This window comes from Platalea leucorodia (assembly GCF_965183815.1).
Source record: "Platalea leucorodia genome assembly, chromosome: 14".
Taxonomy (NCBI): Eukaryota; Metazoa; Chordata; class Aves; order Pelecaniformes; family Threskiornithidae; genus Platalea; species Platalea leucorodia.
The window spans coordinates 7,929,790-7,954,533 of NC_138836.1; the positions used below are offsets into that span (position 1 = coordinate 7,929,790).

Sequence of the window (24,744 nt, forward strand, 5' to 3'; positions counted from 1 at the left end):
AAGCAATATACGGAGGAATAAGCAGAGCAGTAGTAGGGTGCCCAGGACAGTGCAGTATGCCATAAGCATCTCAGCTGCAATTTGTTACTGGTTTTCCACTTGAAGGTTTCTCCATAATACTTTAATGTGGGAGCGTGCAGAGCTTTATGGATGGTCTCATATTTCTTAACTGACATATCTTCAGCCAAAGTATGTCAGCTACAGGAGAGGGCAAGGCTTTTCACTGGCTTTGTGATTTCTTCTTCCCCCATCATAAACCACATAAAAGAAAAATACAAATAATCAGCTCTCCAAAATTGCTATTTATTACCTCATCATGAAACCGTCTACTGGACCCTGCAGTGGTATTGAGTAATATCATTACTTAAACCATAAAGAGGTTGTATTTATTACTCAAAATTGGGAAAATTAGCATCCATATGGATCCTATTGTTTTAAGACCAGTAATACTGCCAAAACAAGTGGTGTTAACATTCCAAACTACAGATTGTCATAATTTCTCTTCTAGTGTTTCATTCTTTCATTTGGTATTTATAATACCTTTGAATTGAGGAACTGAAGGGATCATAAAATCTCTCCTATCAGATAAATCATTTAACAGCTAGACTACTGTTCAAAACTTGATTTATGGTGGCAGTGAGTGAATGGAATTAACATCTGCTGACCTAAGGAAGAGACTAAATTGATTTTGGATAATCTTTCTCTAGAAGCAGGGACAAGAGAAAAAGCACAGTCTGAAAAAATTAACTACTTAATTTGCAAGACACAGCACCTTAGTAGGTAGTCATAGACAGGACACCCTAACCTCCATCCCTGGAAAAATTATGGAGTAAAACTCCAGGAAATTAATTTCCAGGCACATGAGGGATATAAGGGTCACTGAGAACAGCCAACCTGGATATACCAAGGGCAAATCATGCTTGACCAAACTGATTGTCTTCTAGAACGAAATGACTGACTGTGTGGAAGGGGGAGAACTGCCAATGTCTTTTATCTTGACTTTAGCAAGGCTTTCGATACAGACTTTTATAGCATCTGTATAGTCGAACTGAAGAGACACAGACTGGATGGGGGGACTACAATGTGAGTGGAGAACTCACTGCACCACTGGGTTTTAAGAGTAGGATTCAACAGGCAACAAGCTGTAAGTGGCATTTCTCAAAGCTCAAATGGGGCTGACACAGCTTAACATCTCCATCAATGACCTGGATGATAGGACACAATGAACCCTGTGCGATACTGTGGATGGCATCTCTTGGTGGTCAGTATGTTGGAGAGCAGGGTTGCCATTCACAGGGACCTCAAACTCGGCAAGCTGGAGGAATGGGCCGCTAGGACCTTCAGGAACTTCGACAAACTAGGTTTGTTCAGCCTGGAGAACAGAAGACTACAGAGGAATCCAATCGCTGTCTTCAATTGAGTGTAAAGAGGAACTGTAGAAAAGACAGAGGCAGATTCTTGAAGGTGGCAGTGAAAGGACAAGAAGCTACAGATCCAAATTGTAACAAGAGACATTCCAACTGGATATAAAGGAAAAGAAATTTCACAATAGATTAGCAAAGCACTGGAGTAAGTTGCTCAGGGAGGTTGTGAAATCACCGCCGTTGCAGGTTTTCAAAACTCGGTTGGAGCTGGCCCTAAGCCACGTGATGTAATTTTGAAGTTAGACCTGCTTTGAGCAGGAGGTTGGACGTGATGACCTCCAGAGGTCCTTCCAAACCAAATTATTCTATGATGCTGTGAAAGACTTCAATATAACTCCTGATCTCCCATTAGAGCATGTCCCTTCAGCCATTCAGTGGAATGTTTGAAGTAGATATTGCTGCTGTTTTCCAAATGGCCGTACTTGTTCTATGGATTAGGAGAAGTCAAATTCCTTCTATTCAACAACTCTCTCAAGCACATTATAAGATCACTCTAAAAAGCAGTTTCCAAAAGAACTAAAAAAGCATTAACAAAGAATGTTGTGAGTAAGCACCTCCTTCTCTGTACAGCAGATACTTGCCAAACAGCAAGTTTAGTAGTAGTATTTGGAACAATCTAATATCACAGAAACTATGTGCAAAAGAGAAGATTTTGACTCTTACACTTGGAAGGAATACCAATAAGCAACTTTAAAGTCTGGCTTTGCCATACACTGAACTTCAAAGAGAAAGTGTGTGCTGCTTTTATTTCCAAATCAAGACCTTATATTGTAAGATGACCATTTCGGCAGAATAGTAACAGTATTTTTGCCTCTCTGCTTAGAAATTATGTTACACCATTTCAAATGCTACAGTTACTATCACCTGTTTTGTGTTTACTAATGTACTTGATCATTTACTGCCTCAGTATTCTTTTATATACCTTCAATTTTAAAAATAATTTCACACTATGTATAGCTTATTGTCTATTAGTGTTCATCATTCATTGTAACCATCACACGCAAAGCCTATATGCAAAGCCACGCCTAGTGCCTGTGTTAAAAACTGGCATAAAGATCCTTTACCCTGCAGATGAGCAAGACTGATCTCATTTTTTCTCAGAGAAATTATTCTGTATTTATTAATGTCTGTGCAGGAAATAATCACTTTTTCCTAAACAAGGAGTACTGGTATAAATTAAAATTCCTGCCATATGATATACACCCTGCCCCTACACAAGTGAAATGACATACTCCACCTTTTCAGCTGCCAATATTTAAAATTAAAAGAAAAAAATAACAGAAAACATTGATTACAGTGTAATAACAACTACCACATACATTCATTTCATAGTCTATTAACAGAAAGTCCATTTTACTGAAAAGAACTCCATCTCAGAATCAGAGTTCGTATCATGTGATGAGCTAGTTTCTATGGCAACTGCTTTCTCTTTTACATACACTGTAGACAGCACAAAATGTCAGTTCTCTCCTAAGCTAACTTAACATTTTTAATCAGCAAATGATAATTTATGCACCATTATGTATGGCTTCCAAAAATGTCTTTAGTAAATATTTCAAATGCTGAACAGCCTGAAGTATAAAAGGACCGAGGAGCAAGTGAAGTCACACCTCCTGCACCGAACTCCTCGCTATCTCATTTCAGTCATATCGTAAAAAGTGAGAGTCAAGAAAAAATGTGGAAGAGATCATAGATGATCACCCACTACAGCACGAGAACACTTTGATGGTTCCATTAAGCAAGGAAGCGGCAGATGTTTACAGCTTGTTCAAGTCTTTTGAAAGGCATCTCAAACAGAAGCAGCAGCTTAGAAGTGGGGACCAGAAGCAGAGTGCTTGACGCAGAACAACAAACGCGGCGAGGTGGCTTCATCTGAGCAGGGAAGGGGAAGGTGCGCAGGAGGCCCAGACCCTCGCCTTCGGGGGAACCCTGAGCCTGAACTGTGTGCTTCAGTTTTAGAGCAAAGGCTCATTTTTCCTTCTAATCTCAAAGATTATGTCTATGCTGCAGCCCAAATTCTTCCCACAGCTCCTCTGCATTTACTCAAGTGCAGCTGAAATTAGCTGCGTTGATCACCAGAGCCCAATATGGGATAGTATTTGAGTATTTCCCCAGGCAACTGGTGCATTTGGGCACTTCGCTGAACTCTCCACTTCACAGCAATACTATTAGTTAAAGCCCAGTTTGAATGTCCCTATAGGACCCATCATCAGATCCTTGATTTTAGTAGATATTCCCCATCAGTGGCATCCATCCCAACCCCGAGTCAGCAGACTATGAATAACAACCAAGGAAAACCACACAAGTGCTGCAACAAATATTTGGTACTTTAAATATTTTACATCAACAGTCGTGTTCATTATACTGAGATGATTGGTGGTAAATTAAACATGCTGCAATATAGCCAAAACCTTTTGTTTAGGAAAGGCAAAAGGGAACGGCTGTCTACAGCAGTCTGACTGTCAGCCCAATAGCTACTCTCCAAGTAAAATATAACAAACAAATATTTAGATTGCAACCCCATCATTTAGATTGTCTGCAGAGAAAGCCTGCATAGCAAACGATGCATTTCTTCTCATGCCAAAGACATCTTCTATTGAGAAAAGAAAAAGAAGTCAAAGAAAAAAATGAGTCATAGAATTTATTTACTCCAAACTGCATACAGAAGTGACTTCAGTAGCACCATCAGCATCTGAACGTTTCACAGGCTGCATCTATCTGTACCCTCCAGACACAATCAAGCAACCTGCTTCCACGGATACTAGAATATCTTTGTCAAAACTGGTGTTTGGAGATAGTAGAACAATTACGTGAAGTAGAAGAGTTGATCAGTGATTTATCTGTACGGTAACAACAGGGTCTTTCAGATCAAAGTTTAAGAAAGTTTCCTATTGCGAAACAAATGCTCCCAATTTCCTTCTGTATTAATATAGCACTGGAAAAGTTACTGCTACAGCCATATTTACACACAGACAGATTGTGCATGTGTTGGGGTATTTAGTTATCATTAAACAAGTATATAATATTTCTATTATTTTTTTCATATTTTCTCTTGTCAATAGTTGATAAAGCTCTCCATCAGACAAACGTATCGGCGCAGTACCGCTTCAGACTGACTACCTATATGGAGGCAAGATAAATCTCTTCTGCTCCCCCCACTGTTGATACAGTAATTATCTATACAGAACCATAAACATATACCAAGGATTTGCTGGAACAAAACCACTGATCATTACTGTGTTTTTTTGATCGTTAACTCAACAGGCTCGAACAGCATGGAATTAGTTCAGACCAAACCAGGTGCAAAGCAACACTTGCAGAAAGATCACTGCTTCCAAGTGCAAAGAAGCACATGTTCAAAGAGGAGAAGCCAGAAGAGAAGGGAAAGGATGCCCTACCCATTGGGCCCCAGGGAAGGAGCCGCCGATTTCTGAGAAGGTAAAGCAAACCAGGATGGTAAAGGCCAAGGGGATTACGGGAAGTGCAAAAAGCGAGAGAGGATAAAGGAAGCAGATACTTTGGCCATGGGAAAATACCTTAATAACTCTTCTTGCCACCTCCAGACTGCTCTTTTTTTATAACAGCTTCCATTCTCAATATGTGTGTTCCCACGACTGCAGAACTGCTCGAGGTTTTCCTTTCCCAACGAGTAATGGTTTATTGAGAGCCCTAAGACACCCCCAAACACCAGTGATCTTCTCTTAAAGCAGCCTCATTTTTGAGAGCATAAACGGTATATGTTAAAATTAAATACCGTGACATCAGTGACAAATACTGGCAAAACGTGCCTCGGTGTTCAAGCTGCTCTTGACCCAATTACAAATGGATGAAAACAGTGGACTTGCCATTTATCTCTTCACAGAACCTGGAAAGAGAATTCTGTTTCCTCAAGGAAACTTTTTTCCCTCTTGCTTTAGTGTAAAGCGCTATATTTGAAGTTACAGGGGTTCATTTTTTTTTCTTCTTCTTGCCCGAAGGTCAACGGTCAAAGAACAAGCACAAAAATGATCCAACTTTGTGCGGCAGCTGGAACATGAAAATCTTTGAGCTGGTTGAGGGCACGTGTCAGATGCTGGGGAGAGAAAGACATTCGCAGGATAAAGGGAAAATATAAGGGTACAACTGGCACCACAGTCCATCGGGCATCAGTTATTAAAATTTCCTAACCTTGCTATCTTATTTCGCAGAAGCAAACTAGATGTATTATTCTCTGTAATCAGCAGTCTTGCTTCAGGAAATCACCGATTCAGTAGCAAGGCTGTTTTTATTAGACCAGAAGGAAGACCTCTATCATCCAAGGAGTTTCCCTGTTTTGTGAACTAGTGTACGCACTAAGATTATTTAGGGATGTGGGGAACGAATGACCAATGAAAGTACAGCTTAAAAATGCTCATAAAGAAAATAAACCAGATAATATAAAAAAATCTAAATTAAATAGTAGTGATTCAAAAGTACCTTTTTTCATAAAAAAAAAAATCCTGTATTATTAGCTACTATTTAAAGAATAACAATATTATGGCAGTTCATAGAAAACGTATAGGATTTAAAAGACTACAAGAACACAGCATGGTATAAAAGCCCTTGTACTGCTTTGACTTTTATTGACCTACATGTCAATTTACTCCTCCCCAAGCATTACAACCCTAGGTGAAAAAAATCAAAGCAAGCCTCCTAGAAATGGATAAATCCAAGAGCTCAAGTGGAATGCAATTGTTATCCAGAAATTCATCACCAATACAAAAGGTGATCCACCTAAATCAAGTTCCTTTCCTGAAAATATATTAAAGTTATATTTCAAAGAAGCAGTAACATTTTTTAATATTTAATTAAAATCTGGCAATGCACTGAAATCTTGACTTTTATGCTTTAGTTCTGAGTAAAGCATTAATAAATGTATTCATATTTGAATAAAATCTAACCATGTTGTATACTACCTTTTATAGTAGTTGAAGACCTACGTGGAAGTAGAGACCTTGGATACACAATAAAAATAAATTAATCTTTTCAGTAACACTATAATAAATTGTTCCGCAGTACTCAATCATAGCTGTCTTTAGTAATATAGTAAGAAATACGTATTTTAAACATTTGTTACTCTTTCATATGGAAAAGGATTTAAGAAAGAACAACAGTGAATACCTTTAATAACGGTGCTTTCACATCATTCACCAAACATTGAACAGACAGGTCCTTCAAACCAAGCTACTTGTATGTGATTAACACTAATTATTATTTAAATTCTTTGAAATACCCAGCAAATCTACTTTTCATTTAGCGAAGCAAAATGGCCTCTTCTCCCATCTCATAGCACCTTCACTGTAATATAAAGCAGTCCTAAAAATTACTGCTGTCAAACATGGTACCATTTTAACAGGTTTTTAAAAAACTATGTCTACATAAACTCATTAAATCGCTGTGGTATCTTTGTTAAGAGACCGCCAAATGTTTCATAAAGGACACTGGCCATTAGTTGTGTTAGATGTCCAAAACACGTATTTTAGTAAACACATGCAAAGATTAAAAAATTTTATGAAAAATATGTGCCATAATTCCATCAGAAACGCCAGGATTGTCTATTGAGCTCACTGCAAAGACAAAAGTGAATTCTAATACAAAGACCAGAGGACGGAACGAAGAATGATTTATTTTCCAAAATGGAAAAAATACGCACCCTTGAAAGCAGATAGGTTCTTACTAGAATTTAAATAAACAACAGCTCTTCTAGTCAAAGGCAACCGCAATTTCCTCCCTGATTTACATGTCACTCTCATGGCAGCAATGTTCAAATGACTGTACAGGGGTATTCAAGCTACAAAGAAAAGCCCCGCAAAAAGGCCAAAGTTTTTGCTATTCAGACTGTTCAGATTTTCCTAACAGCTGCGATAATTTCCAGTTTTTTACACAGCACCTGTAGTAGCATTATATATCCCATTGCAAATAGAAAGCACAACTAAACTTTGATCTCCAATCTTTGCCAGAAATGACCCACAACAGAACTAAATAGAGAGATACGCTTACAAGACACCTCCCAGGGTCTCTGAATTTGCTTAAGACCGTCCCTTTACCTTTGCATTCAGTGTTATACAGAGCAATACAATAATTGCAATGAACGCTGGCGTGTAGAGAGAACAATTCTGTATATAATTCTAAAACTGTTTTTTTAACCTGAGTGCTACAGCTCTGCCCTTGTACACAAACACAACATCAGGAATGCAGTTGAGAGGATGATATAACTTTGAAACGGCATTTGCAAATAGCTATATAGTTAAGATGCATCTATTTTGGGCCAGAGAAAAAAAATGCAAAGACAAAAAACAATCCCTTTAACAATTTAAATCTTTGTTCACTCTTACAATAAAGTGGAGAATAAAGGGTAAGGTTTAATTTTTCAGAAGCCACCTGAATATCCTCTTCGCAAGCGTTCTCACAAAAGTATCTCTCGTTTTCCTTGGAAAACCATAATGGTGGAAATGGAGAAAGAAGTCCTGGCTCTGCAATATATCCCTCATCCTCCCCCAACAAGCCGTTTGCTTTCCAATAGACTTACTTAAGCCAGATTTCGATAGAGTCTGAGTCGTCCAAAGGTAACAAAAAAAAAGTTAATTTAAAAATTAAATATTCAATTTCACTTAGCTACATTATGGTGGCCAGTGAAAGACACAGCCTACTAGCCCAGAGGAAAGTAAAGTGAAAACGCCTCAATGTCAGTCTTACTTCTCATAGGGAAGGAGGTGGTGCGCGGAAAACATATGTCGTTAAAGATGCCTCACCAAAATGTCCAGTTTTGGTACAAAATAATCCATGCATGTTAAGTAATTCTAATGCTGATTAGTAAAGATTATTTTCTGAATACTCTTTAAACTACAAAATCACCTTACATTTTTAAATATTGCCATTGCAGGCCTTTTTAATATAGGCTCTTAGGAAAGTACACCATGCCAATCTTACAAAATATATTGAAAAAATGCAGTAAGATGTTTTTTGAACTGAAAACTCATAAAGATCATTTTCCATGCTGACAGTGCGCATTTCATCCAGAAGTTTGAAGAGTCAAATGCTACCCCAGCTGGGGGTTATTCTGCCAAATGGCTTCCAACAGTGACCACAGAGATGGAGGATGGGAGGGGTGCGTGTGTGTGTAGGAAAACAAACGTGATGGTAAGCAACCCCAAACCCACAGCATCTTATCAAATATCCAACATACGTAGCCAAACACACAATACAAATCTAGAATACAAAACTGAAACAAAAAGACATGAACAAAATGAAATAAAGCCATTTGTGTGGTACCTGCAGAGATTTAAAACAAATAAAGCATACGAATGAAGCAGATATAATTCATATGGATTTGCCCAGGAAGGAGAAAAGGAGGGGTGAGTGTGAGGGCTGGGGGGGAGAAGAACAGATACCTTTTTTTCTTAAACAAATCCATCATGAAAGAAAATGAGACAAGATTATAAATAGGCCGAGTTATAGCGCACCATGGGATTTTTAATCTGGCTACCTGTGGTTTTTGCAGTTAAAGCCCTATTCAGCAGTGGGAAGGGAGGGGGGAAAGCGGGTAAAAAAAAAAAAAGAAAAAAGAAAAACAAAATCACGTTTATGTGCCAGTTTCGCAAATGCTCACACAGCGTGCATCACCAACAATGCTGGCAAACAGGAAACACTAATTATTAGCATTTTCTAATAAGCGTACGCCTTTCAAACAGTATCGATCATTACCTGTCCGTCTCGTTTCCTGCATTCTTGAGTTTTACTCTCGTGCTCTGCCATGGCAGCGCGAAGCTGTTTTTCCAGTTTCTCGATTTCCCGTTCATGGTCTCGGACCAGGCAGTCCTTCTCTGCGTTGTGCTGCTGGAATAGGTGCGTCTTCTCCTGTTCATGCTCCAGCTTCAGCTCCACTATCTGATTGGACAGTGAGGAGTACAGTTCATCAATAGAACATCCTTGTCGTCATGACAACTCGTCTACAGCTTAATTTTCCCCTTAATTTCATCAAGTTGGCAATTTTATTTTTACGTCACTATTACCTCACCTTTTAAAAAGCCACCGTTAGCATGACAGAATTCCTCCAGACGATTCCAACAATGGAGACAACTGAGCAAATCCAGCGCATCCTTAACCAATTTGTTGGTACAAATGTCGGAGCGTACAAAAAAAAAAAAAAAAAGGCATTGTCGCATTCTGTGTACGGTCCCCCCGTATCCTGCTGCTGCTCATCAGCAGGGCTGAGGATCCTAAATGGTTAATAGGCAGCCTGCTCTCCCCTTCGCTTAAGTATATACACACAAACCCCCCCACCCCAGCAATTAAATCTTTTAAAGATTTCTTTATGATTTCCAAAGCGAAAGCTCTTCCTTCAATATTCCTCAACGCTGTCGTATATACAGTTGTCTTTTTTTTTTAATAAAAAAAGAAAGAAAATTATAAAAAACAAAGCTCTATTATCCCGTTGTCAGCTACGCTATCCCAACATAAACAGATGTACGTGTTCCAGAAGGGCACCTGCTGTGCTGCAAGCTTGCACCATGATTTCATAAGAAGCCCTCTATTCTCAGGATCCTTTCCCAGTCTGCACCACACTGGATGCTGTGACCTTGGCCAGTCTTAGCCTCTCCCCGCTAGACTGAATGGCAGCCCGAGACCAAGGGCCTGGTTGCCGCAGCTTTGATACTAATCCTCCCCGCCTGCGCACAATGGCACCCTACCTGGCCTGCACACTGGAGCAGCCAGGCTGCCTTTGAAGCAGGTGATGAATAGGGACGGCAGGAAGCCGCTTCCCCACTGAACTCCGGGCCACACAGCTGCTAAGAACAGTCACTTGGATTTTTCTTCAGTTTTGGTGGATTTCGGAGGGGGGGTTAGGGGGGAGGGAAAAAAAAAAAATGCTCTTATCATGAATATGGTGGGTTATTTTCAGCGTGAGAAAAAAAGCAAACGGGAGGAGCCGGCTGTGTGTGCGCCGAGAGCGCCCCGGCACCTTATCTTAAAGCTGTAGCATTCAATTCTGGAATAACATTAGCTGTTTGCGTGGCTTTCGGGTTTAAAATTTGAAGCGAAGTAAAAAAGGAAGCATTTACTCAAACTATGGATCAGCATCTTCCAGGTTTAAAAGTAAAATGTCATCCGTGCTGTGGCCAGGAGCGTCCTTCCAAAAACGGGGCAAGTGGAACAGATGCAATATTCTACGGTTTAACGTATCTACATTATTAATAATACTAAAGAGCTCATTAACAGACATGTGAAGTCCCTGAAGGAGTTATCCCCCCAGGAGGCACACATTATCTGTACTGGGCCTGGGAGCCTTACACAAAGTTCTTTAAGTCAGGTTTTTGCCCAAGGTTTGTGTGCAAAACTGGTGTCTTTTCAGATGCTATCGGTGTCCTTAGTGTGCCTAAATGAAAGCATTCTTCCTCCCTAAAATAATTGTAAAGGCTTAGCCTGAGTTATGGGAAAAAATATTTAGCATTTTTTCATAAATCAGACCTGATCAAAAAGAAATCATGTCAACAAGAGAGGTCTTTCTTTTAATTTTCTTTTCTTAATTACTGGATTTTCAGCTGGTTGTGCCATGTAAGGTCTGGGGTAAGACAGTTTGTTGTGAAGAACTTCAATTATTTAGGTTTTCACTTTTTTAACTGAAGACAAACAGCAGCAGGCAGGGAACGTGGGCCCGCAGGAGGCAAGGGACAGATCCTGCTTCTTCAACCCGTTACACGATACACGTGTACGTCACCACTTCACCCAACCAAAGTAATCACAGTTTTATTTAGTAACCTCTTCACTTACAGCATTTATATTATAGACACAAAGTTTTTGAATTTAAGAGGTGGAAAGAGCTAAAAGGGACAGGTCCTTCTGCGTGCAGAAAGGGTGTCCCCCTAGGTCTGCTACGTGGGAAGAGAAGAGATGGTAGTGTGAGGGGAGGTGATTTATAAAAGGCAAATTTGCTGAAGAAGAAAACCTCACCACTTAAAGCAAAGTATTCCCCAGGATGTTTTTGTTTTGTTTTTTTACAGATTTCTGGCAGGGAGCAGAGGCAGAGAGAGACAAGAAAGGAGAGAAGGATGGGGACAAGAGCATTTTCTTCCCTCAGGTTCAAAGACCTAGAAAACCCATCTTCCCTAATGAATATTAACAAGCACCCCACACTTGTAACCACCAAAACGTGCTTTCCTGTCCAAATAGCATGAAGTGACCGAGTAGCTATTTGACTGCACTGGTGAACACTCACTGAACCTCCTGTTCTCCTCAGAACTGCTGCCAAGCGCTACGGTTTCTCTTCCACTCCTCCCTCTCTCATTCTTGTATTGTTGTTGGGTTGGTTTTTAAAGGAAAAAAAATTAATGTATACCAACAAAGGGAAAAAAAACCCATGCTGTTTTGCAGCAACAGGACTTCTTCATCACAGGAAGCTGCATGAAAACTATATTAAATCTTCATAAATCAGTATGGATTCTGTCTCCTCTTTGAGGTAGTGAGAGTGCCTTTAGGAATGATATAACAAAACCACCTCCTTTAAAAATTGTACTGCATTGAGATCTTTCTGCATCTACCCCTAGATGCTTAGCACTTCATCAGATTACATTAAAATGTCTGCTCAAATCCAGCATATAAGTGTCTAGAAGACAGACAGTTTTAGGTGCCATACATTTCAGACAGACAAGCAACACAATATTCACAATGGGAATTAGGGGCGACGCTGAAAAGAAACAGTCGTTAAATAATAGTGTGCGCCCTATTACCATAATCAGATCGTATTCATTGTGGCTTAGATGTTTCCTCATCTTGCCCTCCCAAAGATGAAAATCTCTTATTCTCTTCTCTGCACATCTGTTCCTATCTCCAGCCATGGTCTGGACACTAAAACAAGCAGGACTGTCTGACCCGATATAGCTGTTCTTACCGCCAAACACTGTTATTACCAAGTAACACAAGCATTTTAAAATTATGATCTCCTCTTACATGAATTCTTCATTTCTTAATTCTTTCCACACCAGTATGACAGAACCATATTCAAGCCAACAGCCAACACCTGATTTACTAAGCCATCACCAGAATTACATAATTTATTTTTAAATTTCTGCTTTTAACTGAAATTCAACAATATTTACTTAGTCTTGCAAAGAAGAAAAGAGAGAAGACAAAATTCGTAAGAAAAAACTAAAACCAGATTAACCCAAGAACTGTGACCATCTTTTGCTGTTCACTAGCACAGATACCCCCACGTACACAGACTGCCAAACAAATCCGGCAAGGTAGCTCGCGCCCACCCTAGGCAGGCACCGACAACCGCAGCTGGTGCTGAACGACGGCCTTTAGCGCAGGCGGATTTCACTGCACCCAAAAGTGGAGGTGCTTTACAACAACCTGCTAAAACAAGAGACAATCTAATAAAGACCTAAAGCGAAATCATGCTGCTGTTAGCACCGGTTCAGTTTGTACATCCGAAGAACAAAGATCTACAGTAAATAGCCTGCTGATTGCAGAAGATATTTTCAGAAGCCAAATACTTGTCATATAATCAACGTCAGCAAATACCTTTTTAAAGTCCCTAATATAGACAAGACCTTCTACTATCCAGTTTTTGCTTTTACATCACACACTAAGTTTAGGGTTTTCAATTTTAGAACAATTTCGACTTGTTCTCAAGAACAAGTATGCCTTTGAAATTCTTTTTATAGTCCCCAAAGGAGGGAAAGGAAATTAGTTAGCTCACTACCTCTTTGAAAAATGTAGCTGCTACAATAAATATTTGACACCACAGTATGAAAATTCATGTAAATTTATGTCCACAATTCCAGAAATATTGTAAGTAACAGCTATATAAAATATAGTTTTGCATGGCAGGATGATTTTATTAGCGCTATTTTGGCATGACTGAACTTGTGAGGGCTGGAGAAGCCACCAATAAGTTACACACACCATGGCAAAGAACTGAAGTAAACTCACTCACATGGCATGCACACAGCACGTCTGTTTTGCAGCAATTCTATCTTGCAAGCATTTAAGAGTGTTTGTAAATCAGGTGTCCTCATTATCATTACTCTGCTCAAAAGCAGCCCTAACCTCTGCCCAGCACAGCATACAGCACATGATCTAGCCCCAAATTACAACTCCAGTAAAATCTAGCATTTTCTGTCTCCTAAGCCTATAAATAAACGTGCGTGTTTCATGAGGATATGGGGATTACCCATCTCCGCAAATACACTGCTTCTAAAAGTAATCTGATATAACAGGCTGGAGGATCGAGTATTAATCATGCTGGGCTCTGGCTTAGCATAACTTTGGGCAGAAAAGAGGAAGCTTCACTGCAAGGCAAGGGAGCATACCAGAACTACTTTGCAGCTGATAAATTAAATGGATTTTTAAAAGTACACATTTTTGTGAATTTTTGCCATAACTTGGAACACAAAGTACTCCCAAGATAAAAGGGCTGTAATGCGCCACGGGCAAATGGGACGGCGAAAAATATAACAGTGCAGAACCACATATTACCACCGAAGTAGCAAATACATATAGGGTAATGCACATGCATAGTGAAGGCGTTTTACTTTCTATTTCATTGCAGGCTGCGATAATTTAATTGGCATAACTGTGTTTCCTGTTATACTTCACCTTATAATCAACCACTAATAACTGTATTTCAACTGCAAACTAAGAATTGCAAGAAATTCTCTAAAAGAGACAAGCTGGTCTATTAGCCAAACCGCACTTTGATTTATCCTCCCCAATACAACAGTATACCTGAGTGGTGTCAGTAGGTATATAAAATGATATACCTGATCCGGAAATTTTTACTTACAAAGGCCTCCCAGAATTTTAATATTTTTAAAGTATGGGCAGCACAAACCTCACCTCAATCCTCTTATCTTCCCAATCCTCCTGCCACGAGTAAATTTGTTTTTAAATCACCAACATACTGGAAATGAAGTTGCATCCCCATGATTAAACCACACTTAGAGCGGTGATGAACGTCAGGAGGTCCCACTCCCCTCCCCAGCCCATCTGCTCCAGTAAAGCCAACGCGGTCTGCAAACAGAAATAGTTCTTTCAAACTAATATACCTTGAGTCACTGCAAACGCCTGTTTGTAGTAGGTTCTGGTACAGAATTTACTGTACATAGTCTTTGTCTGGGGATTCAGAGTTTATCCAAGGACCTTCTTTGAACACTGAGCACTGACTTCACAGGCGTTTGCAGCCTGACTTGCTATTTACTGCAGGCACCGATTTATGTTCCTGGAATCGTCTCCCCTCTCCTTCCTCCCCCCAAAGTTGATTCTGTTGACTATACAGGGAGCTAAAGCTTTTAACTCTGAATCACACACAAGTTAGATGCCTGCAGGAGACAGTGTAAATACCCATCTGTCTGGTTAACAATTCTGTAAACAGCAATGGTACAGCGAGAAGATTTCCACCCGCTCTTTACTTGGAGGTTAAATTCATATCCTTTTCCCATTTGTGAGATTTAGCTATATCATAAAGTGAAAAGTTGATGTTGATTGAAGAAACTATTCCTCAGATATTCTGCACAAATGGCATTCATCCGTGTGTTAGGATGGTTCAAAGGAAACATCTATGCATCCTAGATTAATTTATTAAACAAAATTTATGCAGCTTGTTGCTGATGACATGAAAAATTTAGAGCCTCTGCTAACGTACTCATTTGGCCTTCATGCAAGCACAGACTGTATTTCAATTATCTTAGACTACAGACAAAGAGGAGACGAACAAAGCTTTTTACAAAGACTGTGTCCTTATAACTAAACCAGCATACTAAAAATGGATCGTGAATCTCTGAATATAACTGGACTGTTTAAAGTACAGCTCAGAAATGCCCGGAACTCTGGTCCGCCTGAGGAACACCATATTTCAAGTACGTCTTTGCAAGTGTTTTCTTCACTCGAGCGGGTAACAGAGCGCTCAGAAAGAAGCTAGAAGAAACAGAAAAGGAAGAACGAGGCCAGAAGAAAAGCTAGGAAATAAGCGCGGTGGCAGGAACTCTTAACTGAGAAAAGGTACAGGGAGAAAGCAAGCTGAATGTTAAGCTTGTTATCTCTGCTAGTGTGTCCAGCTGAATGTCTCTGAAGGCTTGAGCATGACACTGGAGTCAGAGTTTAAGGTGCACATAGGGTGATCATGTCTCGTGATAGGACTGATGATGTTTGTAGTAGTTCTGAAGACAAGATCACCAGCTGGAAGATCAATTGAGCTAAAAGTAATATGCCAAATAAACATGATAGGACTGTAAACTCAATGCATCCAATGTAGAAGCAGCACCTATCTGCCCTGCTTCCTACCTTAGAAAGGCAGAGTGGCCACGGTTAAAGCAGGAGGTAATAAGGAACGCTGGCTCCCGGAGAGCCAACTCATGCTCAATGGACGCTTCAGCCCGTGCCACCCCTCCAACTGACCCCTTCTGCAGGACTTGCCCCTCCAGTGCTCCCCATCCACGGGACTAAATGATATTTCTCAGCCTAAGTACTCTAGGCTCCATTGCACGGGCTTTTCACAGCCACTCACAAATTCTTTTCACAGACAATAACTTATTTTCCCCGAGGAGCTTCCTTTCCAAGTCCCATCCCCAGGTCACAGCAGTTTCTTGGTTTAATGCTTAATCCCCACTTTTTACTCTATTCCTTACCTACCCTGTATTTTCCCCTTTCTCTCATGAGGTCACTGCTTTCACACCACTCTCTCATACACAAACTGTTCTGGCTCCGTTTCACAGAGCGGAGGTGGAAATTCTCAGTGAGACTCTTCAGAACATTTAGCTGCTGAACTCCTGAACATCTGAATTAAGCAATGTTTATTGCCTAAATACACTTCAGTAGATCTTCAAGGGAAAAAAAGACATCCAGGTCAAAAATACCCTACCCTCCAGCATTTCAAGAAATTATCACTACAATTCTAAGCAAAAGCAAAACAACGTCATCTCAGCCTTGATAATCCAAACACTGGTGAAATCTCTTGGCACAAAGTTAAATCGTTAAAAATTATCAGGGGAGATGCCCAACCATTAAATGTTAATCTAAATAACACTTTAGAATATTTTTAAGCAACTGAGCATGACCTTGTGCTTGGAACCTTAGCATTAGGCTAGCACTGAATAAGATGTTTTTAAATATATACATCTATGTATAAAAGCAATAGTTGTGATTACAAAATTCATATTTTACCTGAGAAAACCTCACTCTTTTCCTTAAATTAACCTCACTAGAAAGTTATAAAAGACATACTGAAAGATCTAAAGAATATTCTTCCTCTCAATAATATTTTCCTCTGCTCCAGCACACTGCTAAAATAAGAGCAATTTCCCAACACTACCTTGGATACTTGTCCTTGCTGCTGGGAGGTAAGATTACAGCCATGCTTTTTTTTCACTCTTAACCAGCTGATTCTGCACTTATTTACCTCTCTTTCTTTAATATAAAAAGGCATATTTAAGCTCAACCACATCTTTGTCTTGCTCCCAACTTAAAAATGTAGACTTTTTCTCTCATCTTTAACATGATTTCAAAGTGATTTTGTTAAAGACCCAGTAAAAGATTTCTGAAGATGTCCTGTTTCTTTCCTATTTGGCTAAATAGGACAAGAAGAAACTCCAATTATTCCTTCACAAGTTTTATAGAAGTCAGAACCCAACAATAAATGTCACAAGAAAGGATTTCCTGAGATATGGGGAGATTCTTCAGCTATCACGTAATAGCTTTCCACTTTGCTATGGAAGCATGAATAATTATTATTTTAAAATGGAATAAACACCATTAAGAAAAAGATGAACCAAAACAAAGGGCTTATTTATACATTCAGGTTGGCATCTAATCTCAGAAATTATGTCCATAACTCAGCAAGTAACACCGTCCTGCTATCACAATAATTCATCAGCTTTTTCATAGTGTGTTCTCCCTGCTAGGAAAATGCAATTTCGTACACTTTGGCTCTCTTACTAACCTTGCATCTCCATTCTTTCACACTCACTCAGTCATAGGACTTCAGCAACTATTTATAGCAAAAAATGGGCGTAACTGATCATAGTGATCTACTATGGTGTTTCTTTTAAAAAGGACAAGCTAATACCATTTAAACATTAAGATCTCCAAAAGTTCACTAAAAATGTTCATTCATGACAATTTATTAAAATCTGCTTGAAACAAAGGTGAGCACATCCTTGACTCTGCTGCGAAACGCCCCTGCGCGAAGCCCTGCTCCACCACAAGCGCTCTGCTGGGGCACCGCAGCTCGCCCCGACAGACCTGCTGTCAGACAGCGCCCAGCCGACGTGGATATGGGAAAAAAGCAAATTCATTAACTTTTGTGTCAAATTTGCCTGCCCAAAATCCATTACTGCAAAGTTTGGACACATGCTCTTTCAAATATTTGGGCTTGAGGAAAATTATTTCAGCAGAAACACTTCCCAGGTATTTTGAGCTAAACCAAGGATGTAATTAGAAAGGGGGGGGGGGGAGAAAAAAGGGAGGGGGTGCAAAAAAACAAACAACCTTTTTTCCTGTGCTGATGGTGCCATAAAGCCCGACTATAGATACTGCAACCATTTCAAAGGCAGGAAAGGCTGAGGCCTTCGCTGTGGTGTCCACTGCCTTTGAAGTGCCAAAAGCAGCTGCTCCCAGCAGATAGGAACTGTGGTGCTGCTGGAGTTATTTTTTTTTCTTCAAAATATACTTTCAAATCTAACAGCTGCAAGTAGAACAAAGTTGAGCTAAAGTATATTTAAAGAAAAAAGCGCCACCAGTTTCTCTCTAAGAGTGTTCTCAGTGAATACTTCAAAAGAAAGTGGCACTGAATCAGATGAAGTTGGAACCAGGAGTGACACACGACAGCTGGAACCAAATACTGCAAGATCCAAAATTTCTTCTTTGCTTTATTATTATTTATTTATATTATTTATAAATGCATTTGAAAAGTTAACAAAATATTAACTGCCATGGGTTTGTATGGTTTTGTCCTAATTCTTTTTCAAGGAAAAAAAAAATATATATATCAATATATATCAGGTTATTTATTGATACAAATATCAGATAAATATCAATATATATCAGTATATCTAATCTGTAGACAGAGCAATCTTTCTGCCCCACAACGAACAGCCCATGGTCACAGCAGTAATCTCTCTGAAATCAAAATTCAAGGAGAGTCCTGTGAAGCGCAGGCAACCATTCCTATAAAGCAGAGAGGTGAAACCACAGGTTTCAAGTTCCTACACTTCCAAGCTGTTTCTCAGGTTGGAGAACTGGATAACACATCAGTTCATTTGGTTCTTCATTACCAACTTGATTCAATTCATGGGCAACTGAATTGTCCAGTATGCTGCCCGTGCTGCCTCTGCCACTCACCATGCCAACCTACGCAAATGATATCTGAAGGTCAATTTTCCTTCCCTTTGTGTATAAATTCCATCTGACAATTAGATTCAGACACTCGAGGCAGAACATCTCAAAGCAATTACAACATTTCTCAGGTAACTAAAGTATCCGGTTTTTGGTTGGGTGTCTATTTCCCAACTGGAAGTCCACTAGAGCCCTCCTCAAATGCACCACCAGTGCCAATTTACTGCTCTATTTAAACAGTTTAAATCAGTCTGTTCCTCCCCAAGTAACCACCAAAGATATATGCAGTAAAACACGGCAAGGAAAAGTTTGCTTTAAAAATGGTTTAGAAGTTCTGAAGCATAAACAGAGAGTAATACAGAGAAACAGAAGTTGGAACTACTGAAAGGAAATTTTAAGAGTGGAAGAACTGAGCTCATACCGCTCTGCGGCTGGGCTGAAGGAGCTTTGTACTGCAGCAATGACAATAGAGAAAGAACGTCGTTTCCAGTGATAACCCATTGCGATCTGCAGGAAAGGTCACATATTTTTCATGTTCGCAAGCTTTCAAAGAACATTCCAAATGAAGTATGAAGAGAAATAACTTTTTAAAAAGGGCATAAACAGGATTCCTCTGAAAATTCTTCTGAGGCTCTCATTGTTTAGCTGTTTAGTGCTGAAAGCCTTTTCTTGGGTTTCAGTGATGTTTCATAAAGTCTAGCTGTTCTTTCTTACAGTAAAAAGTAGTTATCTTAAATAAAAGTGAAGCAGTAAACATCTCCTCATAGTGGAAAATGCTTTCACTGATGTTTACCACAATGTCAACGTTGTTACTGAATACCAGTGTAAAAAGATTCACCAAATAAGTTTTAAGTATCACATTCATTTCTTGGTATTTTTTTGTTGTTGTTGTTGGGTTTTTTTTGTTTTGGTTTGGTTTTTTTTGATCCAGTCTCCAGAAGGTCTGGATATAACAGGCATGATGATACAAGAAAACAAATTAAAAATAAACCATGACACTACCAGGCATTAGGCTTGGTAGCTCTTGCCATGTATACTGAAAGTAAAAAAATTACCATTTGTAGGTAGGAACAGGATTGTCATAACATCTGATGAACTGCAGATTAGTATTTATCTCTATAGATCATGTTCCTAAACCTGGGAACAAAATATTTGAATAAATGCTTACTTTGGGCTTTAAAGATGGACCACGAATTATAAGAACTGTAAAGAAAAGAGTGAACGACCCATATCACTAAAATGATGTGAATAAAAGATTCCATTAAAAATTTCACCTTAAGGCGGACACCCAGCTAACCCCAACACTTCCCATGGTTCTCCCTTCAGTACATGCTTCAATTGACACGTCAAACTTCCCCACCTTTAATGCATGAAATTATTGCAACGGGTTTCACATGAACCAATGTGCTGCACTGCTGCGGCCTCATCTTGCGTACTGTGCGCAGTTTTGGGTGCTGCAGTATAAGAAGGATACGAAGCTACTAGAAAGGGTCCAGAGGAGAGCCACAAAGATGGTGAAGGGTTTAGAGGGGAAGCCGAACGAGGAGTGGCTGGAGTCACTTGGTCTGTTCAGCCTGGAGGAGACTGAGGGGAGACCTCATCGCGGTCTACAGCTTCCTCACAAGGGGAAGAGGAAGGGCAGGCACTGATCTCTTCTCCCTGGTAACCACTGATAGAACCTGAGGGAACGGCAGGAAGATATGCCGGGGAGGTTTGGGTTGGGCATTAGGAAAAGGTTCTTCACCCAGAGGGTGGTGGAGCGCTGGAACAGGCTCCCCAGGAAGGCAGTCACGGCACCAGCCTGGCAATACTCAAGAAGCATTTGGACAACACCTTCAGACATATGGTGTGAATTTTGGGGTTGTCCTATGCAGGGACAGGAGTTGGACTGGATGATCCTTGTGGGTCCCTTCCAACTGAGGACATTCTATGATTCTATGAAATAATTTGAAGAAAATCTATTGCTGTGATTACATAGTAGTGACTGCATTTGTGATTTCTAGCCTTTATTCCAGAGATTATACTAAATCACAAGAGAGAGGTAGAATTCTTACTGTTCTTTCAGCAAATGAGGTCATCTGCAAGACAAAATCCATGAAACAAAACCCCCAGTATCTCTGCAACCTGGACTATTCCTGAATCCTTAAACAGAAGAGCCATAAATAATATCACTCAGTAAAACAAAATGCCTGTGGAGATGTTATCTATTACCTGGGACAGCTTCTCACCCTTTGTCAGGTGACAACACAACTAGTAATGTTGACAATTCTGAGTGAGGATAAGGAAAATACTTTGATCTGAACAAACTCCTTTCGATTCAAATCTAAGTTGAGAGCCATGCACAACACACACTATTGTTCCTCCCAAGCACGGGCAAAGATCTCTCTCAACACCTACCAAAGTGATCCCATTCCTTAATTAGTTGAAAAACCCCTTCTAGACAGACCAGAGCAGGTCTCGTACCACAAGCCAACTGCAGTATTTCATCCTCTTACCAGCACAGAAGATAAACAGAAATGAAACCACATTTCCCTGGTGGAAATGTAAACTTATATCCATGCAAAAACATTGATAAGAGAGAACTTCAACCTTATGGACTAACTGTATCATTGCTAAAAAAATTTTTTTAGTCCTTTCACAGGTGTTACCAAACAGACACCACTTTAGTTTCATGACAAAGTACCACCTTACCCAAGTGTTTGATGGGCTGTTTCAGCTGCGTAGCTCTCAAGTCTATATCATGCAATAATTTGTCTGCTTCTATTTCTGTTTTTTCCCTTTACACTTCACAAGACTACTGAATTCAACTTTCTTGTCTCCACCCAAATGTTTCCTGAATATTTCCCAACCCTGAAATTACATTACAATAAAGAAAATCACTATCAGCGGGCCAAAACAAGCATTCATATGAACACTCCCCCTGTTAAAAATGATAAAAAAAAAATAAAACACTGCTTCTTGACAAGAAGAAAAACAGATAACACATTAAATAATTTCATCTGGCCATTATGAAAATAGGTGTTGCCACCTGTAAGCCTGGGAAACAATTTGAAAGAGTCAGAGGTACAAAGGATTGCAAAGAGGAAACAAAAATATTTTCTGTGTAGACTCTTCCCCTCCATCCCCCACCACATAAACTCTGCATACCTATAAATGTGGTCTTCATACAAAGAACATTTGTATAGACATCTTTGCCTGGCGGAAAAGGACCTGGGGCTGTTGGTTGACAGCCACCTGGACATGAGCCAGCAGTGTGCCCAGGTGGCCAAGAGGGCCAATGGCATCCTGGCTTGTATCAGGAATAGTGTGGCCAGCAGGACCAGGGAGGTGACAGTGCCCCTGTACTCAGCACTGGTGAGGCCGCACCTCGAGTCCTGTGTTCACTTTTGGGCCCCTCACTCCAAGAAGGACATGGAGGGGCTGGAGCGTGGCCAGAGAAGGGCAACGAAGCTGGTGAAGGGTCTGGAGCACAAGGCTGGTGAGGAGCGGCTGGGGGAGCTGGGGTTGTTTAGTCTGGAGAAGAGGAGGCTGAGGGGAGACCTTATTGCTCTCTACAACTGCCTGAAAGGAGGCTGTAGTGAGGTGGGGGTCGGCCTCTTCTCCCCAGTAACAAGCGATAGGACGAGAGGAAATGGCCTCAAGCTGCACCGGGGGAGGTTTAGGCTGGATATTAGGAAAAACTTCTTCACCGAAAGGGCAGTGAGGCACTGGCACAAGCTGCCCAGGGAAGTGGTTGAGTCCCCATCCCGGGAGGTATTAAAAGACGGGTAGACGTGGTGCTTGAGGACATGGTTTAGTGGTGGACTTGGCAGTGATAGGTTAACGGTTGGACTCGATGATCTTAAGGGTCTTTTCCAACCTTAATGATTCTATGATAACAGCAAAGCACAGCGAGAACAGGATTAAGCCTGCCACAGGAACTGACCTGCGTCTGCATGAAAAGGTGTCCCTCCTCCCCTCCACCCAGAGGAGCAAACCAACTGACCTGTTGCTCGTATCTTTGCTTGAGCTCTTCCAGTTGCCAGGAGAATTCTTTGGATTGCTTTTCCCGGAGCGATTTTGATCTGCTTAGATCTGCTTCAACCTTTTCCATCTACATGGTAAAAGAAAGGGAATATTTAATTTTTTTTAAAAAGGCATAGCTTGAAACGTCCTGACGTTTCTACAGTTGTTTGCAAACCATCAAAGATACGAATATAACTTGCTGAGAATGATGATAATACTGATTTTATGGAGTGAAAATCAATATTCAGTGAATACCAGATTATTAGTTACTTAAGGATATAGTGATCACCTACACCATGCCACTCCCTGATTACAAAGCATTGGCTCAGTTTTTCACTTGACAGTGGTGAACATCCCATCAAAATTAAGTGAATATTTTTCCCAGACATATTTAAGACTCAAATATATTTCACTTAAAACTATATTGCCTGTGGAAATTCAAGGGAAATCATGTGTGAGTCAGTGCACAAACTACACATTTAAAGTAAGTTTACATTAAATCAGTAAAATAACTTAAAAGAGAATTATTTGGCTGCAAGTAAAGTTCTCTGAAGATAGTCATCGCCTATGAATAATGAGTCCCACAGATTCCAGCACACAGCATCAAGGAAGCAATTTCATAACCCAATTAACAAAGGCTTTTGTATCAAAAGCACAACTGTTAGCTGTACATCAGGCATGTTTCCAGGGGAATATATATATATATATATTTATGCAGTACTATGCTGCAGTGCATACTCATCAATTACTTTTAGATTCAGGTCCCAACACAAGCAGTGAATAAACTGACTCCCTAAAAAAGACAGAAAAGGGGTGTAGCTGTCAGGAGGACCAGTGCTGCCACAAGTCCATCTGCTGTACCAAAAGAAGAAACGCATGAATTCCTGAACCACAAGCCAAAATCCTGTTTGGCCTAAGGGAGTGCTCTGTCTTCAACAGATGTCTCTGCCAATCGGCCTGGACATCACTTCTAAGCCAGGGAAAGAGGAGAAAAGGCAGTACTCAGAGTGGGAAAAGCGTTTTATTGGAAAATACTGCAGCAAGAGAGGAAGATATAGGACTAGGAGTAGTTGGCCAGATGGAAAGCAGAAAAATAGAATAGAAAGGAACAAGTTATCCTTCCAGTAGCTCTTGAACCTCACTGCTACTATCTGCTATTAAGAAAAGGGACTTCAATGAATATTTTATGCATAATTTCTTCCACCTCCAAACTTACTCAAATTGCATGTCCGTAGCCATATTTTACTCAGCTCAATAAAAACCAGAAAAATAAAAGATCTTGTTACTTTATTAAAGGATTTTTATCTTTAAGAGAATCAAAAAGTGAAATAGTAAATTCTAAAAAGTGAAATAGTAAAAACATATGCAAAGATGCTCTAACTCTACTGGATATTGTGCTTTACTCGTTAGGTGACATTCATATATTTCCTACAAGTGCAATGAGGGCTCTTGATCATTATTTGCCAAACGCAGGAAACACTAGATCTAAAGTACCATGACATAGTCTATGTATTCTTTCTCTTTTTGCTAGTTACTATTAGAAAAAATGCAGATCTTACAGTTAAAAATGTACCACCTGCCCATCAACAGGCATCAGGTGACTCTTAATAATCACAGGCTTGACAAAACAGGAAGCACATAGCAAAAAAAAATATCACAGAGCCAAACTAACGAATCAACTCTTGATTACAAGAACTGAAAATGCCAGACCCCATCCTACTTTTCTCCATAATTAACTTTACCGCAGACCAAAAAATGGTTCTAGAAGCCCAATATTTCTAGTGTAGTTAAAAGTACGGTGTTGCTATAGCTACTACAGTAGTTGTTTTATATGCAATACATTCCACCTAACCACAAAAAATAGAATTTTCCAATATGTTGCAATCTAAAGGGTGATTTATCTAAAGAGTATGTGCGTGCAGAAGAATGAGAAAGGACAAAGCTATGAAGACAGTTTCAGTAGCGT

At 39.9% G+C, this 24,744-nt stretch overlaps 1 protein-coding gene across 3 annotated transcripts in view; it reads right to left on the minus strand.

Moving 5' to 3' along the window:
- Nucleotides 1-24,744, minus strand: part of CEP112 (centrosomal protein 112) — a 174,874-nt gene that overhangs the window by 82,509 nt on the left and 67,621 nt on the right. For all 3 annotated transcript variants that reach the window (XM_082326516.1, XM_082326517.1, XM_082326518.1), the window contains 2 exons: nucleotides 22,759-22,866; nucleotides 9,147-9,329 (listed from right to left, as the gene is read on the minus strand). In XM_082326516.1, coding sequence (XP_082182642.1) covers nucleotides 9,147-9,329; nucleotides 22,759-22,866 — 291 coding nt within the window. The remainder of the gene's footprint in view (nucleotides 1-9,146; nucleotides 9,330-22,758; nucleotides 22,867-24,744) is intronic.